Source organism: Phoxinus phoxinus (assembly GCF_949152265.1).
Source record: "Phoxinus phoxinus genome assembly, chromosome: 10".
Taxonomy (NCBI): domain Eukaryota; kingdom Metazoa; phylum Chordata; class Actinopteri; order Cypriniformes; family Leuciscidae; genus Phoxinus; species Phoxinus phoxinus.
Genome location: NC_136885.1, coordinates 13,023,150 through 13,037,443, shown reverse-complemented (window position 1 = coordinate 13,037,443; position 14,294 = coordinate 13,023,150). Strand labels below are relative to the sequence as shown.

The 14,294-nt window shown below is 38.2% G+C and overlaps 1 protein-coding gene across 5 annotated transcripts in view; it reads left to right on the top strand.

Moving 5' to 3' along the window:
• cep192 (centrosomal protein 192) overlaps positions 1 to 14,294 on the top strand; it is a 33,211-nt gene that overhangs the window by 1,924 nt on the left and 16,993 nt on the right. For 4 of the 5 annotated variants that reach the window (XM_079626116.1, XM_079626114.1, XM_079626115.1 and 1 more), the window contains exons 3-21: positions 2,752 to 2,862; positions 3,194 to 3,354; positions 3,518 to 3,579; positions 5,600 to 5,744; positions 5,845 to 5,957; positions 6,039 to 6,122; positions 6,336 to 6,485; positions 6,591 to 6,744; positions 6,828 to 7,036; positions 8,055 to 8,171; positions 8,246 to 8,645; positions 8,784 to 8,936; positions 10,004 to 10,068; positions 10,194 to 10,412; positions 11,324 to 11,465; positions 11,554 to 11,645; positions 11,741 to 12,833; positions 13,495 to 13,612; positions 13,787 to 13,934. In XM_079626116.1, the coding sequence (XP_079482242.1) occupies positions 2,752 to 2,862; positions 3,194 to 3,354; positions 3,518 to 3,579; positions 5,600 to 5,744; positions 5,845 to 5,957; positions 6,039 to 6,122; positions 6,336 to 6,485; positions 6,591 to 6,744; positions 6,828 to 7,036; positions 8,055 to 8,171; positions 8,246 to 8,645; positions 8,784 to 8,936; positions 10,004 to 10,068; positions 10,194 to 10,412; positions 11,324 to 11,465; positions 11,554 to 11,645; positions 11,741 to 12,833; positions 13,495 to 13,612; positions 13,787 to 13,934 (3,736 nt within the window). The remainder of the gene's footprint in view (positions 1 to 2,751; positions 2,863 to 3,193; positions 3,355 to 3,517; positions 3,580 to 5,599; positions 5,745 to 5,844; positions 5,958 to 6,038; positions 6,123 to 6,335; positions 6,486 to 6,590; positions 6,745 to 6,827; positions 7,037 to 8,054; positions 8,172 to 8,245; positions 8,646 to 8,783; positions 8,937 to 10,003; positions 10,069 to 10,193; positions 10,413 to 11,323; positions 11,466 to 11,553; positions 11,646 to 11,740; positions 12,834 to 13,494; positions 13,613 to 13,786; positions 13,935 to 14,294) is intronic. The other variant, XM_079626113.1, reaches the window with a different exon arrangement.

Here is a 14,294-nt window from a genome sequence, read left to right as displayed (position 1 = left end):
TAAATGCCAAAGCGCAGTTACATCCTCCTGAAGTTTTTCTATTTTTAGGCCGGATGGATTCTGATTGGCAACGTTTTTATCGTTCATCAACGATATCGTTTCTCTGTGCCGTTGTTGTTATAATTGTGGAGTGACATTGCTATTCTTTTAAGTTTTTTAATGATTTTTAGAGCTATATCTTTATCATTATAGTTATCGTCCTTGGTGTGAACGGGTATTAAAGGGGACCTATTTTACAAGATGTAATATAAATCTCAGGTGCCCCCAGGATGTGTTTGTGAAGTTTCAGCTCAGAATAGCCCACAGATCATTTATGAGACCATGTTGTAAATGCCTATTTTTGAGTGGAAAGGAAACCTTGCTGTTTTTGTGCACGTATCTTTAAATGCAAATGAGCTGCTGCTCCCTTTTCAAAAGAGAGCGGATCCTTTACAGCTCGTGCATCGGATACTCTGCCAAATAATAAAACATCTGTTTGGTTTTGATTTATCATCTCTATCACTTTCGCGCTCACTTGACATTGCAGTTATTCATCATAATGAAAGTTTATTATCTGCATGTGTTTTAAAGCCATATCAGTCTAAACTTCTAGCCTATGTTCTCAGCGCACACATCCGAAGCACGCGCACTGAAAGCTGGATGTCAGACAGACAGTGCTTCGCATGAGTATTAAACTAAGTTCTCTTACGTATTATAGGGATGTTCGCCGGAGTCAAATGTGACGTCACGATATGGGCGTGGTCGCGAACTGGTTGGCAGAAAGAACCAAAACATGTCGCAGACTCGCAGCAGTCTACCTGTGTTTTGTCAGCATATGCTAATTATTTGTCTGAAGAACCAAAAAAGAGATATAAGGTTAAGCTTTTATATAACCAGGGTTCATGTTCTCTGCCTGATCAATATCACCTGAGTGAGAATTGGAGCAAAAGCCCGGACACATGGCCAGATTTGACATTCGGCGACATCTATCTGTATCTCATCGACACGCCATCTATGTTTACCAGAGAGTCGATGAAGGCGTACAAATCTTTAGATGCCTATAAATTAAGTAATAATTACGAATATTACTTGTTGTAACTAAGGATAACTGGTAAATATGTTACAACTAGAGTAAAAATACAGGTGTAATTTATCCATGGGCTATATTTTGAATCAAAATTATCTTACCTCTGATATATAACATTGGTTAACATATACGTAAAATGTATGAATGAAAATACAATAATTTGCCCTTAATTTATAAGGGAATGTCAGTGTTATTATACTTCCATTGCTCAGTCACAACATGCACAAAAAGTTATGTAAACAAACACTTTGACACGTCTTCCGCGGTATTTTGTACAGTTATTCATTCATTCATTAACCCATCAATGCGATAGAACCTACTAGTAACATTTATTTACAAAATTAGTTTTAATTTTTAACGCAAAATGTAGGTAGCAGACGCGATCGTGGTCCGCTGGCTCCCATTGTTCTCCGCTGGGTATAGACGCCTAATTGCAGAAATTCAAAGCTTTCTTTCTTGATTCAGGCTGTTTAGGTACGCGGTAGAAGCTCTTGGGGTTATTACTCTTATCGAACCTGTTAACACAGCCGATCACAAAGCACGATACAACCATTTTTCTTCTGTGTTTGCGCTGCGCTTTAAGCGGTCATTACTTTTCTTCTGCCAACCAGAGCGCGTCGTGACGTCACGGCGAACATCCCTATTGCGCTTAAACTGTTTTTGACATAACCTTGTGTATTTGACAGTTCACATAAACAGTCATTTATGTCTGGGAACGTAAACGGCAAGTAAATAAATTGCATGTGTGTGTATATATTAGATCTATGTATTAAAGTGAAAAGCAACGTAATATATAGTACCCACTGCTATATATGCTGTTAATATATGAATCAAACAACAAAAGAAAAACAGAAAATCAATCACTGCTCTTGATTGAAAAACTTTAGTAGCTTTAATAATAGTTTTTTTTTTTCTTGAATTCTGCTGTTAAATGCTCTGGCGAGGAGATAAACATGGCGGACTGTGTTCAGCTCACTCAGGATGGTGTTTCTGCAAATAGGGTGGTGTCCGTCGGCTGTTGTGGATTAAAAATAAATAAATAGAAAAGTGGGTGAATTTTTACCATTGTAGGGTGGTTGTGTACACACACTGCCGACACACATTTGTTCAAACACCAAGTAAAAGTGAATTTTGCATAATAGGTCCCCTTTAATACTGCTGTGGATTGTTGTTTTTTTTAATGCCAAGTGTATCCCATCATCCATGTTCTGCCCTGAAATTGCACAATGTTGAGGAGAAACTTTGCAGTGCAAGTGAGTATTTTGTAAAATATTTGCAACTGCTTTTTATCACTTAGTTAGAAGCAAGAGCCACAAGTAGACAAGTGGTGCAAGTAGTAGACAAATGTGCAGTGCAAAGACTGCAAGTGTAAGTATTGGGACAGGCCCTTATTCTCTGCATGCACAGAGTTTAACATCCATTTAGGAATGCAATGTGTGCCAGTTACGTATAATTTCCAAAATACATTTGTGGACAGGCGATTACAGCATTTCTTAATCTACATGTTTGTAAACCTGTTGTGACAGAAACCTAAAGGTCTTCATGCCGTTTTCCATCCATGGGTGGCGGGTCAAAATACTATTTAGTGTTACGGTCACATGCTGTACATATATTGCTGCTAACTTAAATGATTATACTGCCGTTAGACACAAACAAGGTTAATTGAGTTCATTTGTCCCTTTCAGGGTTACTGATGTCCAAGCATCATATTTAGAGGATGGACAATTTTCACTCCTGCATTCCCAGGGGTCGGATGGAGGCAGGGAAAAATTTGTTCTCAGCCTCAAAGAAGATTTGTAAGTGTTCAGCATTTGTTAGAATGGTGATCGACTGAAATTTCCTCTAGTCCAAAAAATCGGCCAATATTTGCCAGTTTTAATATTATTGCTATCTACTGTATTTCAGAATTGACAAGCACAGCTAGTTTCCATTTATGCCTACAAACCACCTTAACATATATTATTATTTTAATGTTGGTTAAACTGCTTTCATTTTACAATTTTTATTTGTCTTAAGTTGTATTTTATAGAACTGTATATCAATATTGTATCTGCCGTCAGCCAGTTATGAAAAATTGAAGAAATTAGTTTCTCTCTCTCTCTCTTTTTTTTTTTTTTTTTTTTTTAGAGACAATGTAGATGACTTTATTCCTGTGAATCGGTTCTCTGACCTGTTGGTGAATGTTAATTTGGATGAAACCGAATCTGCTTCTGTTTCCAAAACCTCATCAGGAAGGGTGGCTCCACCTCTTGTGTCAGGTTCTGTTCTTCTTCGGAATACAGGTACAGGTAATCTGCTGTTTTCTTTTTAGTTTGTTAAATACTTGTCTTAAATTTAATGGCAGGCCTAATGGTGTCTAATTGATGATGCATGATTGACAAATTTTTTGCAAAATAGTGGAGTTTCAGGTAAGCTGAGAAGTATTTTGAAATATATTTTTTCTTTCATTAGACCTCTCATCTGGTCTACTGTCCTTCTCTCATTTTGGAGACAAACAAACAATGGCAGCTCAGGTACCTGTTTTTTTATTTATTTTTTATCAGCAACTGCATTAAATTGCATATGTCCTAAAAGGTGAAATTCTGATATCTTGTAATATAAATCAATGAGATCTTTATAACAGTATAGCTTTATAACAAGTATACTACTTGCATAAAATTCATGTAACAGGGTTTTTCTTCTTTCAAAAATGATCTTCGGTGGTGGCGGACAAACAGTCATTCATGCACACAGTACAAAGTACCCATGTGAACTGCGAAACAAGTTCTAACAAAACATTATTATTTTTTTTTTTTGTCAATACTTGTCTTACAGTACCGAAGAAACAGTTTGTAAGAGCAGAAACCGCTTGTAATTAGGCTTGCTGCGATCCTCTGTGTTCAGCCGTACACCGATTGCTCTGCTTCATTCAGAACGAGCTGCAGAGTCGCAGCAATAGTCAGATTTTACTTATTACATGACATTGTGAGAGATCACTGTAAAATGTGTGGTCAGTACTGCCACGTCCTATACACAGAGTACGTGGTATTGTGAATACAAAAGTGATCATAAAACAAAGTGCTTATAAATGTATAGATTTTTTAATATAAAATAATTCTATGTAAATCAGTCACTGAGTGACTGGTTTGAAAAGTTAGTAATAAAGCAAACAAATTAACACATTAGTTACATAGAAAAAGTGATTTACTATAATTGCATTTACACTTAAAGGAGAACTTGGCAACTTTTTTTTAACTTAATAAAACTGTCTAGAAATCATTTGGATGGTTAAACAACCTGTTCTGGAGATATTGGTGACTTTCCCCGCTCCCCCTTGGGGACTTGGGGGCAACTTGGGGACTACCGTCCCGGCAAGATAGAAATTGGAAGTCTCGTGAGAAGCGAGAACGAGCGAGAAACACAAACTGCTTTTATGGTTGATTGTCATGTACATTTTGTATTCTGTAATGTTCTATGATAATGTGTATGATGTATTACCCACCTCGGTAGACATAGCTCCACACGATAAAGTTGGCTTGTTCCTATCATAACAAATGCACATGAGCAGCGGTTGAAAGGGGGAGGAGGGTGCCGCAAGTGAGTTTTTTACCACAGTGTTGTGAAATATATGCCCCACAGCTGTAGGGGGAGCTTGTGGGGAAAACATGCGACAACAAAAGTGAAAATCAGCGAAGAAATGACTAGAGTTACCGAGTTCTGCCCAATGCACTGATCCTTTGACAGTATCAGATTTTGTTCCGTTTGCTATGGTTATCACTGTCAGTCAGATTTAATCGAGTGGTGTCGAATGGATTCTGACTACCAGTACATTAAATGCATCTGATTGGCCATTGCATTCATGTGCTCATGTCTGTGATTGGCTGCAAAATTTTTTTGTTGTAAATAGAAACATTTGATGCTCTTCAGAGTGCTCGCACAAACACCCGCAGGAACAATTTAAAGGTACCAGTACTGCAAACCGGCATGTATTTTCACATTAAATGATCAAAGAAAAATTTTGATGGCCGTGAAAATATTTCCAATGCAGGAAAAACACTGTATAAATATAACTCTCACTTGTTACTGAGACATATTAGAAATATAGAATGACATGATATTTAAATGCTTATACTTATACAAAGCTCTAAACTTTTTTCTCAATGCAATATAATGATGATTGAGAGATGTACAAATAAACGTTTCCTCAAAAGCCTGATGTATCATATTTGATACATAATTGCTTCAGTTCAGTGAGTGTTTTTCTTAAAATATACATATTAACAATATAAAATGTAAATGTGTCTTTCTGCTTTACTGATTTTTTATAAGCAAAACTCATGTACCACAACCTGACGGGGAAAGTTTAGCATTATTCTAAAAGCCAATTGTGCTTCAAATGATAAACTATCAATCAGATGACAAAAGGCATGTAGTAGATTTCACACAACAGGTTTTTCAGCAAAGTTTTGATCATGTTGTAAATGTACAGTAAATTACATATCAAATATGATTCAGTAGGCTTTGTAGGGTTAAGCTTTCTTCTGTTCTTCTTAGACCACATTGCTCCCAGTGATGATGGAGGAAGAGGAGGGCTCTGCCAGTGAAGGGACAGGAAGTGAAAGGTGCTGTGGCAGCATCGCCAGCTTCCTGGCTAATGAGAAACTGATGTCTCTGGACAGCATGGACAGTGATATCACTGGTTTGTTAAGAATTCAAGTTTTATGTTCAAAAGAGCTCTAAAGGACCAAGATAAACAAGGAAAAAATACATTGTTAGTGTTTTTTATTTCGTCCTCCTAGATGATGATATTGATGTGAACCAACTCCAAGATGAGGAATTGGAGCTGTACTTCAACAAGTTGATGCCACCTGCAATGCAGAGAGGCCGTGTGGAAGGACAAGAAATCTCTGTTGTGAGTTCTCTCTTTTGCTGGTTTACAAAAGCTTACCTTACCTTTGTTCTGTTTTTTAATGACACTCTGTTCCTGTTGTAGGAGTTACCTTCCAGTTCATCTCAACCCACCTCTACCAAACCAGAAAAGAACAGACACAATTTCCATGATGACGACTATGACCAAGTATGGGCTAATCGTCATAAAATTAAATAAAAAAAATTGACCTAATTTACTTTCATGATGCATGCTTCTGGTATTGTTGCCAATTTTTGATATCGATATTAATAATCTTCCAAAGAATTTTTGTGCTTTATAATCTTTTATCAATATGTATTCAATTTCCCTGGCTTTTGAAACTGTTCGGCTAACGTTTGCTCTTGCGGTGTCAATCCACAGAGGGATTTTCACATGCCTGATGTACGTCTGGCAGCCACAGGTATGGATTCTTGTCCTGCAAGTGATGAAGAGGATACAGAGGACGAGCTAGAGGCTTTACAGAACCGGAGCAGAGCAAGATTCCTGTTACCCAGTGCCTCCAGACAACCGGTTGGTCTTCCACTCCTTTCTACTCACATTATCTATGGCTTTTATTTTGACCAGATTCAAACACCACGAAAATAATTTTGTAATGCAATATTTCTGTATGATCAGGTTGGGGAGAGCCATCGGCCTCATTTTCGACCAGGGTTGGAAGGAGGGAGCTCTGATGATGAGTTACAAACTGCAGTTAGGAACACTGAGACCAGGACAGGCATTGAGCACCGCTGCTCTGCAGAGGGACAGGTCATCAACTCGCCCATTACTGGTAAAGTGCTCTTTATTAAATAAAAAGCTATGTTTAATCAATAAAATCACAGGAATTTCCTCAGTGTCTCTCTGTGGCGTCAGGTGATGGAGGAGGAGGAGATGGGAGTAGTGGGAGTGATGAGGAGGGAAATGATGGAGGCGTATCTACCATTCCTTTGCCTCCCACCACAGTTCAGAGCACATATGATGTGCTGCGTGGCCTGGGCATCGTGGGCGGAAGCGGAGAGACCCGAGATGATGATCAGCTTCAGACTTTGCTAAGCAGATCGGGCATGATTATGCATGACCAGGTAAAGTTAGTGGCATGTAAGCAATTAATAATGATCATTGATCAATGTAAAATTGTATTTTTAAATGACAGTAAAATGCCATTTAGTTTTAAGGAAGTTACTTTGGAACTTCGTCTTTCTAAGCTTCCCATTTTAAGAGTTTCACTAAGCTAACAAAACAGCTTATTGCACTGAAAACATACATATGTACGTCCCTTTAAAAAGCTTAAAATAATGTATACAGAATGTATTGTTTGTTTGTTTTTCTTTTTAACTTAACCCATTTATTCATTAAATAAAAATAATCACTGTCAGCAGGACAAATCATAAAACAAAGTGCTTGTTTATATTTAAAATTTTAATTCCTATGTAAAAAGACACTGATTGACTGATTTGAAAGTAAACGCATGACATTACATAGAAAAAGTGGCAGGTCTTTTATTTTGCATTTACACCAAGAATTTGTTTGACATACCTGGTCAGATTGTTTTATTTTGTCCATTGCTATGGTTATCACTATCAATCAGATTCAATCGCACATGGTTTTAAATATTGTCAATCTAGAGACTTTGCGACGTTTAGTTAGCGGCATGAAAAATATTTATTGTATGCAGAAGATCACTTCCTTTATAATCACTGAAGCTGCCAATTGCTTCAGTTCAACGCGATGTACATGAAGCTGCATTCTTGAAAAAACTCCCGTAATAATCAATGAAGCTGTCTTCGCTGTGCAAAGAGTCTCTTATTGACATTGTGTTTATACTTTGTTTATAATGAAAAGATTAGCGAGTGTGCAGAACTCTCGCTGAACAAGCGCACTGACGTTTTGAGCAGTGTTGAGCGGATTTTGACTTACTTAAATGCAACCGATTGGCCATTGCGTTCACGCTAAACATATTTGTCTTGTGATTGGCTACAAAGCTCAACGCTGCAAAAACGCGCTGTAAACTTTTATTGGTTGGTTATTTATTTTATGCATATTCTACCATAATTATACAAATCATTGCACAATTACAGATTGTATTTTGGATATTTTCAGATGGGTGATCGTGTGGGTCCAGTTGGCACAGGGGAGGCTGGTCATACAGTGGCATCTGGACCTGTCAGTCGATGCCCAGTCAATTGGAGCATGAGTCTGGACCGACAGGAGGCTCTTGTAAGTCTTTTTCCGTTCCCTTTTGCTGTAGCAAAAATTGTTGGTGATACCCTTAACACTTTTCTCCTTAACAGGATGCAATGGATAACCCAGCAGAAGTTCATCTGGACTCCATATACTTGAGGACAGGTGTTGGTCACAACCCTCAGGACATTTCTGCATCAGTCAATCCCTTCCTTCAGGGCACCCAGAGCAGTTTCCACCTCTCTCAGGTTCTTCAGGAATCGCATAATAAAACAGAGCAAAGGGTCTACCTGGCCAACACTGTGGATCTTGGTGCCATGGGCCTACGTGATGGCCCTTGTGGAGATTCTCCAGGTCTCAACAAGGAGCAGAGCACCAGCAGTAAAGATAATCAACCTGAAGAGTCTCTGGATGCTAGGTACCTTTCCCAGAGCTTTAATGAGAATCATGAGGAACATACTGACATTTGGAATCGTCAACCAGATAATGTGGAGCTTGAGTTACAGCAAGGTAACTTGCTTTTTCTTCCATTTCTAATGTAATGTCAGTCATTTCTCTGAAATTTGTTGTATTACATAAAGAATTGCTTTTTTAATTATAAGAAACTATATTCATGATCTAGAAATTAAATGTTCAATATTTCCTCAGGTGAAAATGCCAGTCATAGCGTGGTCTATCAGAATGAAGAGGGAAAGTGGGTCACTGATTTGGCCTATTACTCTTCCTTTGAGAAGGAAATGGAGGCCAATATGCCTGAGGAAGTTGCTGTGCAGTTCCAGTCTGAAGATTTTCTTGCAGGAAGTAAGTGAAATATCGTGATTTTTTCTCATCCTTAAAGGTGAAGTATATAATTGCAAAAATATTTTTTAAACAACCTTGCAAATGACCCTTTCATGCATTGCACCTCACCCAAATCACAAACACAGCTCTTACAGGGGCATGTAAAGGAATGTCTCAATGGTAAAAGTAGGTTACTTTCAATAAAAGGTACAACATATGATGCATAGCAACAAAGCTAAAAGTATTCATAATGAGGGAACAATTGAGTTGGCTAACACTTTGTCTAGAGCAAATTGCAAGCATCTCTTTAGACGGGAACTCGGCGGTGGAGCGTTTTTAAGATTTCCACTCTGGAGGGTGGTTTCACTTTTTTGAGTTAAGCCCAAAAAATGCTGTCGCCATTTAAACGAAAGGCACATCTGATAAAATATTTTTACGTTTTCACCCACGAGCGTTCTCGTGTAAACAGGGCCTTAGTCTTTTGCCACTTTTGCGTTTTCTCTTCAGATCGTTTCTGTGTAAACAGCCTAAAATCTTTTGAATAGCTGAAGCTGCAGAGCATGGCACAAGCAATGGCAATTGTTCAATGGCAAGGATTCCCAGGTAATGCATTGAACTAATAATATGGATTCCTTGGATGCAATGCAATTTGCTTTGGGTAATCTTGTTTTGTTTTTTAAAATCTGCCAAATGCATAAATGTAAAAGTCTTCCAACAACATATTATAGCTTTGTATGAGGAAAGTGACAAGTTATTCACTGATTTCCTTTGCATTTTAATGAGAGAAATGGCAATGCTCATTTTGTGAATTAACTGTTCTTTTGAGTCCGATCTTGTTGATTCATTTCACAAGCCGAATGATCTATATGATGGGTTTTTTGTTTATTTAATTGTAATGGGCTGGGAAGACATTTTAACCACCTGGTGGTTATTAAATTTCTCCTGTTATTTTCCACTTGTGAAAGATAGTCAAATGCGTTTGGAACAATATATAAAAATTAGTAAATTGACACATTTTTATGATTTTTGGGTTAGTTAATCCTTTAAATTAATTATCGATTTTTACGACATATGTTGTCCTCCCTTAGGTCAGGTAATGGACAAGATAGTTGAGGATCAGGAGGAGTTTGAAAAGGAGCACCGGTTTATGCAGGTATGAATTGTTCTCTTTAGGTTTTTTGAGTTCAGCCAAATTGGAACTAAAATCCATTTTACACAAAGGCACAATATATGTGATTGAGGAACCAACAAATTTGTTTTTCTTTTGTGTTCTGGTAGGAAGAGCAGATTCAAGCTGTAAATATAAGTGAAGTTCTGGGAGACACCTCTTGGAAAACCCCAACAAGTAACAACATCCTCATGAGGGCCTCTCAGGTCTCCTCTGAACTCGAGGCTGGGAACCAAAGTTATCTGCGCATTTCACTGGGGGAGTTTTTTCAGAGGCGCTCAGAAGCTCTGGGGTGTCTTGGTAGCAGTGATGAGGACAATATTAAAAGGGTAAGTACTCTATATCTGTCCCAAAAACCTGCTTGGGCTGGTGTCTTCTAAGACATCTTTGAGGTTACATTGCAGCTAGGATGTTGAGAAATTTGGAATACACTGTATGCCATGCAAAGTGTGTTAGCAACTCGATTACGATTGCATAAGTGTAGATTACACTATGGAGACAGCAATGCACAAATCTTTTGCTGGCTTCTCATGGTATGCATGAATTTGTTCATGTATGTCTTAAATGCAGTGTAAGTCAATTGTGCATTTAGAATTTTGCCCGATGTTTTTCTAACAATCATTGCATCAATAGTTTACTTGGATGCCGTACAGCTGAGTTGACCAGTCCTCTTCCTGGAGGGCCACAATCCTGAAGAGTTTAGCTCCAACCTTCTTGCATTTGAAATAGCATACTCTCCTACTACATAGTTGGTAGAAACAGTATGTGAAAGGAGTAGTATGTCCAAATTCACAGTATTCATAAAAAAATAGGTGGAAAGTACCTAGATGACCTACTATTTCTGGCAAGATACTAAAGTGTGCATACAATGGACATTTTAGTATCTCATGAAGCCACTGGAGAGGATTTGTGAATGCAATGGAACATTGCAATGACAACATCACAAATGTAGTATGTTTACATTTATACCACATACTATATATAACATCTGTTTTAGCAGTCACAAAATAATAACTTATTCAAAATTAAGTACTTAAAGTACTTGGAGTATGCGATTTCGGACGCAGCCTAGAAGTTTCTAGTAATCCTGAAGACTGCTGATTCAGGTGTTTAATTGGGGCTAGAGCAACACTCTACTGGAAGGTGGCCATCTAAGATCAAAGTTGGACGTCCCTACCGTAGAGTCTTCAGAACCAAGTTTACCTGACTGATTGTCAACTATTTGATGTTTGTTTTTCAGCCATCTTTTGGGTATTTAATTACTTCTCCTGAGAAGAGGGAACCTTTTGCATTACTCCGGCCCTCAGATTTGTTCTCCAGAGGAAGCTCCATCCACATTGAGACGGTTCAGCAAAGTGATGCTGATGAGACTCTTAATCAAGGTGCATTCAACATACTTCTCACATTAGTTATTTGTTTAATAATTTATTTATTTTTGATAAGTAATTTGATATCCTTTGTGAACTACAGATGATCTAGATAAGACTCTTGAGCCCAACACAGCTGAAGCTGCACATGAGAAAAATGTGCAATCACAAACAAATGAGGGGCAGGTTTCCCAGGTATTTACACCCGTTTAGATTTGGACTGCCATATAGTCTTTTAAAAATGTTCAATAATTTTGAAACCCTTTTCCTTTGGTCTAATTTTGTATTAGATCTCTGCACAATATGAAGATAAGGAGGTCTCTGGCCATAGTTCAGAATCGCCCAACTCCAGCAGCAACCTTATGCTCAGCATCAGTACAATTGCCTCTGCAATTGCTGATGCCTCCATCAGCTCAGATCCAGCCCAGCTTGCTGCCATGATCATGGAGCTGTCCAAACGGAGTCGCTCTAAAAGCCGTCAGCAAGTAGCAGAAGAGTCAATTTTCAGTTCTTTAGCAGCCTTGCATCAGAATGGTCTTCTGGAGGACCTGCAGAAGACCACATCATTGGGAGACCTTAGTACTCCCGACATGGAGAAATATCTGAAGAGGGCTGAGGTCTCAAGTAGCGACAGTGATGGATCTACTTCACAGTCCTGCTTGGACATCCTCACTTTGGCTGATAGTTTGGCCAGTTCTAATAAGCAGACTCAACAGCAGTTGGCGACTCTAGAAAATGGAACCACCCATAAAAATGAAGTGCATTCATTAATGGAAGAGCAAGCAGTAAACAAAAAATGTCAGGTTCTGGCCAGTAAAGCATCCAAACAAATAGAGGATACTTATGTTATTTCACCAAATCCAAAATCAGATGCTAAACGAAGTTCAATTCCTCGACCTAAGTCGAGCAGTTTACCAACGGCCACTGCCACTGCGCATCCTGCCAAAAGATCTTTAGGCTCTGGCCAGTCAGCATCTTCCACATCCTTTAAACCAAAACCTGGCTTTGAGAAAAACAAAAATGACTATTGTGCAACCCCATCCACCAATAAAAGTGTCTCTGAATCCAGGATAAAAATAGGAACTGCTCGACCACAAGTAGCCAGCAGTTCCACCACAGGTAACCGCCGATCTCTGAAAGGTGACGGGTCCACATCAACACCTGCTTTTGGCCCAAAGACCTCACCTGGCCTTCGAAGTGGTGGCAGCTCATCATTGAAGACCTCCCCACACAAACCCAGGACAACAGGAGGCCAGACAGACAAACCTGTAATTAACCAGGCGCGATCACCTAGAAGCCCGAAAGCCCCTCAGTCGGTTTCAAAAGAGAAAATTGCAGCTGTTGATCGACAGGATTCACTGCCAGCAACAGAGGAAAAATTTGGTATCTATTTTATTTTTAACATGTTAAACCTTTCATAGTGCTGGTTTTATAGTTGGGATGAAATGAAAATTCACCCCATCTGTTTTCTAAATCCATGTTATTGATATTATTGTAAACAGTTCATCCATGCATCTTCTGGTGAAACAGCAGACTTCGCTCTCATTTAGGTCACATAAATCTTGCCCATTTCTTAGTCAACAACTAGCTTGTGTTCAGGGCTGCCTCTATCCAATCAGCAACTGATGAATAGAACCAAGTCCCAAACCTACAAAAAAAAATTATACTTGAATCACAATATGGAAGAAGAGATCTGTCACTACTTCCATTTCATCATGACGTTAATAAAGGGCTGTCAGTTTAACAATTTAATTCAGTTGACTGGCTCAGGTCTCACTTCAGACAGTTTTTATCTGCCATAATAATGTCATGTCTTTGAATTCTACTAATTTGTGGTCTTTAGTCTTTACTCTGCAAATATTGAGATTCTGATTGCTAAATGCGATTAATGTCATATCATATAATTTGATACATTTTGTTATCAGTCCTTGTTAGACATCTTTTAATTTAATTTAATCTTTTGTCTGTGTTTATATTTGCAAGACTATCATACAAGCTTCAGAAAATTAAGGACAGCAACTGTATTTACTACTTTATATTAAAGGCTCTCCTGAGAGCGGTGCCCCTGGTGTTGTGGAGGTCACCCATTGTAATTTCAGACCGTCCACCTCCCCCCTTACGCACTCCAGTCCAAGCCAGGCCTCCGTTCTAAGTGGATATGGGTAAAAAAAAAAAAACTTTACTCATTTCATATCTCACATATTTCCATTTGTGAGCCACATTTAAATTTCTCTGTGTATAATAATTATTTTTTTTGGTTTAGTAATCAGCCGTAGCCAGAATGTACTGAACCGCAATGACATGATTTGACACTTATCTGTGCGTTTTGGAAATAGGGAGACGTCTCCATGCTCACCCAGTAGTGGAAAGGATGCTGGAGATCCTGATTCTCCACAGTCTCATTGTTCAAGCCCAACTCTCAGCAGGCTGACTTACCTCTCCATCAATGAGAACACTTGCATGCCCACCCCTGACCACCATAAGGTGAGTTTTTTTTTAATACCCATTTTAGTTTTATGTGGATTACAATATTAATTGGCTATTTGGGATGTAAAGTTGTTGTTGCTGCTTTATTAACCCTGATAATCAAAGTTGCTTCAGTTAAGTGTTCATTTTTAAATATTACTAACCATTTGAAATATATTCTTACATTTGCTTTTTTTTTTTTTTATCCATAAAGTTATAACAGAAAAAAGACGTGCAACACGACAGTTCTAGAATTATACTAAAGGCCTTTTTAATTAAAAAAATAAATTAAATAAAAAGTATAAATGTCAATCAGATAAAAGCAAATTTTGTTATACAAAAATATTGACCATATTAGTTGACCACTATTTTATATTG